The sequence below is a fragment of the Anopheles bellator genome, unplaced genomic scaffold (genome assembly GCF_943735745.2).
Source record: "Anopheles bellator unplaced genomic scaffold, idAnoBellAS_SP24_06.2 scaffold00622_ctg1, whole genome shotgun sequence".
Taxonomy (NCBI): domain Eukaryota; kingdom Metazoa; phylum Arthropoda; class Insecta; order Diptera; family Culicidae; genus Anopheles; species Anopheles bellator.
This window is the reverse complement of record NW_026684747.1, coordinates 1-5286: the sequence shown is the minus strand read 5'-3', so window position 1 is coordinate 5286 and position 5286 is coordinate 1. Positions and strand designations below refer to the sequence as shown.

At 38.0% G+C, this 5286-nt stretch overlaps 1 protein-coding gene across 1 annotated transcript; it reads left to right on the top strand.

Annotated features, from left to right (window-relative positions):
• The first annotated feature begins 4461 nt into the window (after nt 1-4461).
• Nucleotides 4462-5104, top strand: LOC131214337 (uncharacterized). Its single transcript, XM_058208718.1, has 2 exons — nt 4462-4869; nt 4925-5104. The coding sequence occupies exons 1-2, from the start codon at nt 4462-4464 to the stop codon at nt 5102-5104; spliced, it is 588 nt and encodes a 195-aa protein (XP_058064701.1).
• The last annotated feature ends 182 nt before the right edge of the window (nt 5105-5286 follow it).

Here is a 5286-nt window from a genome sequence, read left to right as displayed (position 1 = left end):
GAATAGGCAATTTAAATTCTCTCTACATCGAAAGCCATGAATAAAATTTTTCTTTCGATTCTGTGATCGAAGAATCAAAAGTTGAATGGAAGGATTTTAACGACAGTTTTAACGAAATAGACCTTGTCATCCTTTGTCGCGAAGCATCAAAATCTGGCGGGGCCTCGTCAACCAAACTTTAATTAATGGTATTTTGTTAATAAGAATAAATATGCCATTGACAGCGATTAGCGATTGTGTCCACTGACTATACCATTGAAGATCTTCTAGTCTAGATTTCTATCATCTAGTGTTTATCAAACACGTCAGCATCAGCATTAGTCGGTCTAATTGGCGTAGCATTAGACCAATTGGGCTTAAGCTTCATAGAACATGAACTGATATAAAACATCATTCGACTTTGCAAATTAATGTCAGACGCGAAGGTAGTTTCCTGGCATATAGTGTATCCTGTAACATAACGGGATAGTGTACTGTAATCGGAATAACATGAAGAATTCGTTTGTGTTCCTTGGTATCTGTTTGTGCTACACTCTTGACACATCGTTTGGGGTCAACTACTACTTCAATAATACGCCATCGATAAACACCCTTCGCGTGATTAAATTCGTTTGCATCGATGCACCCTATCAGCGGACGGTACTCCATTACTGCAAAACGATTCCTCGGCGTAATCAATCGGCAACATTAAACGTGTCCCTTACCGTACCGGAAGTAATCCATATTACGTACTTCGAGGTCCAGTTGCATTATAAGTATACGACGTGGCAACCATTGTTGATCGATTTTAGAACAGAGGCTTGTGCGTTCGTTGCTCGAAATTACACGGATTCATTGTCACAATATATGTACTGGATAATGACGCAAATAGTTCCAGATATTCTATATCCATGTCCTCACGGGGTGCGTAATTTCAATCATTCAATGTAAATTTTACAATTTGTTGTATTAAATTCAAAATTTTACTTTATAGAATAAAACGTACAACATACACTTCACCATGGATAGCAACATTCTTCCCAGGTCGATTCCGACTGGTGAATACAGGTTGAGAATTACATATCTGTTCTTCGACAACGTGACACTATTTTCGATGCATATATTTGGTAATGTAAGGAGCAAAGGATTATTTCGATCAGTGATCGAATGGTGATTTCGGTATAATAAACTTCGCTTAGACTAACGTCGTTGCGCTGAACTATGTGTATCCTACAATTAATTTTCTTAAAGTAAACGGTACTTGTAATATAGAAAGATTTTCAACCTATCAGAACGCAGCGATGACCTCTTCAAATTTTAAATTCAAATTTTGTGGTCGAAGAGTCAAAAGTTGGATAGAAGGACAGTGGTTTATTAATAGAAAAAGACCTTGTCATCCTTTATCTCATAGTATGTCGATTTGACCAGCTCCGAAGTCCGTTAAAGTCCCGACCACCATCGGTATTTGTGCAAATACGAGAATTCAAATCACATGTTCTACTCTCATCTAGAGTGATGATCGGGTAGATAGTTGTCTATAATGTTCATCAAGTTAACGACTCATGTTCAGGATTTTCAATGACACTACAACATGCATATAGTATTCGAAATAACTCAAACGGGACCCAGTGGTCTTTTGTTTATTAGAAAAAAGTCACTAACAGCGAGCAGCGGTTGTTTCAATAACCATAGAAGGTGTAATTTTTATCATCTAATACCACTCAGTATTTATCAAGTACGTCAATCATCATCAGTTGGTTTAATTGGCGCAACTCAGACCAATTGGACTTAAGTTTCATGGAATATAAAAGACCGGTATAAAACACCATCCGAATTTGGAAATTAATCTCAAAAGCTAAGGTTACCTGACATATTCTAGTGAATTAGTAAATACTGTAACATTACGGAATAGTGAACTGTAATCGACATAATATGAAGAATTCGTTTGTGTTCCTTGGTATCTGTTTGTGCTACACTCTTCACACATCGTTAGGAGTCGACTATTACTTCAATAACACGCCATCGATAAACACCCTTCGCGTGACTAAATTCGTTTGCCTCGATTCTCCCTATCAGCGGTCGGTAGTCAATTACTTCAAAACGATTCTTCGGCGTAATCAATCGGCAACATTAAACGTGTCCGTTACCGTACCGGAAGTAATTCATATTATGTACTTCGAGGCCCAGTTGGATTATAAGTATACGACGTGGCAACCATTGTTGATCAATTTTAGAACAGAGGTTTGTGCATTCTTTGCCGGAAATTACACGGATCCTATGTCAAAATATGTATACTGGATTATGACGCAAGTAATACCAGTTATCCTTCACCCATGTCCTCACGGGGTGCGTAATTTCAATCATTCAGTGTAAATTTTACAATTTGTTGTATTAAATAAAAAAAATAACTTTATAGAACACGACGTACAATATACACTTCACCATGGACAGCAACATTCTTCCCAGGTCGATTCCGACTGGTGAATACAGGCTGAGAACTACATATCTGTTCTTCGACAACGTGACATTATTTTCGGCGTATACATTTGCTAATGTAAGGAGCAAAGGATTGTTTCGATCAGTGATTGAATGGTGATCTCGCTATACTAAAAATCGGTTAGACTAACGTCGTTGCGGTGAACTATGTGGATCCTACAATTAATTTTCTCAAAGTAAACGTTCACCATAGATAGCAACATTCTTCCCAGGTCGATCCCGACTGTTGAATATAGGCTTAAAGTAAAATTTCTATTCATCGTCAACGTGACATTATTTTCGTTGCATATGTTCTTTAATGTGAGAAGCAAAGGATTGTTTCGATCCATGATTGAGTGGTGATGATAATAAAATGAAATTATTTGTGACATCTTTTTTGCTCAACAAATGATCGCAAAATGTACAAGGTGCTATACTGTACTAACGGGAAAGGCAGACTTCGTTGCGCTTTAAAATAATGTTTGAAAAGTAATCTTCAACAAAATATAAAATTGTTTAGCTACACGAAAAGAGCTATATTGCGTTGGGAGCCTACAAATGCTTTATAGAGAAAGACGTCCTAGCCGCATTCCTAGAAAACAAACTACACTACGATTAAAAATGATTCTTTAGCATATCATGTGGCAACGACTACGTCGAAAAACTTCAACTAGCGCTAATTCACAATCAATTCATTCAACCAATGATGTTTTAATCTAATATAATGTATAAACCAACCGGTATAAAGCAGATCAAACTCAAATCAATAGTAAACTCTCGTTAGTTCATTTGAAACGAACAACTAATAGTAGTAAAAATTACAACATTGACAACATGACATAGGATAGTACCGCAATAGAGAACGAACAGCAATCCTTGCCCCAATAAATCTGATCGAATTGATTGATTTAAAAATCTGAATTGAATCTGATTGCCCCAGAAAATCTGAACTGAAACATGCAGCTTCAGTATCACGTGGTTTATTCAAAAAGTATGAACAATTTTGTGTTTTTTGAAAAATATTGGCTTGCCTCTTTAAAGTAATCCCCATCAGATATTATACACTTGTTGCACCATTTTTTCCAATTCTCGAAACACTTTAAAAATCATTGTCTGTGATCTTCATCAGTTCGTTCTACAATGCCGCCTTAATATGCTCAATTGTAGTGTAGGGTCGTCCTTTCGTGGCGCCATTCAGTTTCCGGCTCAAGAAAAAGCCACAGGGGGTCCGATCTGGGAAATATGGTGGCTTTGGCATGATCAATGTGTTGTTTTGGCTAAAACATCGCGCAGAAACTACGATACGTGAGCTGGGGCGTTATCATAAGCCCAAAGCCAATTTTTATTTTCTTACAAATCCGGGCGTTTGTGGGGGATATCTTCGCGCATATTACGCATAACTTGCAAGTAATACTCCTTATTAATCGTTCTACCCTTTCACAACAACTCATGATGCACCACGTCCCTGCAGTTGAAGAAAACTGTGAGCAAAACCTTCACATTCGACCAAACTTGGCCCTTCGTTCGAGCAAACTTGGCTTCACATCTTATCGGACAACAGGACATCTTTTGGAGTAGACAACAAGCGACGATGAGCAAAAACACGTTCAAAATCGAGGATACGTAACCCGCGGAAATACAAAATTATCCATACTTTCTAACAGAATACGTATGTGGCTGATGCGAAAACTACAAACTAAGTGCACTGCTCATCCGTAACGGAAACGATATAAAAGCATGATAGTATGCAGATTTATCAGATACTTTAGGCAAAACGATGTACTAATTTTGATCCGATTGTTCACCTCATTATAATATCCGTAAGATAATTGGTCGTTTAGACCAATTGCCAGCAATTGAAGATATTTTATGATAGGCTATCTTTTATCTTCTATCTTCTGCCTTTTACAATTGACATTCGTAATTACACACAAGCATCATGGCTATCTACATATTACTGGGTTTCAAGTCATGAACCGCATTAGACGTTCGGTAGGAGCGGGCACCATGTCGTTGGGGAGAACAGTTCAAAACCTTCCACACTTACTGTGTGGTATTCTTCTAATTTCTGTTGTAAACCCAACGCAGACTCTGGACTATTCGATTAAGGTTACGAAATTTGTGTGCATAGATACACCGTACGCGAGAACTGAGTTGCATTCCTGCAGAACTGTGGTGCGTCGTAACGAACCAACGCTTTTGGACCTGAAGCTCACCGTACCGGAAGTAGTCAATTATCTTAGGTTACACTACAAATTGGATTACAAGTTTAACTCCTATCGGCCGTTCTTTTTTAATCACGATTTTGAGTTTTGTGAATTTCTTAAACCAAAACTGAGAGACCCCGCGGCGAGCATCGCTTACAATATACTTGTAGAAAATTTTCCAAGCCTAAGGTCGCCGTGTCCACATGGAGTAAGTTCTCGACGGCGCATTATGATTAACCGTCGCTCTAATATTTTTATTGCAGAACCGCACTTATGAGGTGAAACACTGGGTGGATTCGAAATATCTTCCGAAATCAGTCCCCGCTGGGGAATATCGAATAACAACGACATTGACGTTCAAAGACAACGTAACAGCGTTGAAGGTCCTCACATATCTCGCGGTCAGAAAGAAGGGTATTTTCGATTCGATGATCGAGTGGTGAACGACAAGGGTTTTTGAATTGATTTATTGAAAGTAATAAAACGCAGGAATAGCCATCGGTGTACATTTTATAGAGAGTTATATCAATCTGATTAGAGAAACAATATCACTAACAATGTTCACATTGTGAGTCCTGGAATAGGCAATTTAAATTCTCTCTACATCGAAAGCCATGAATAAAAT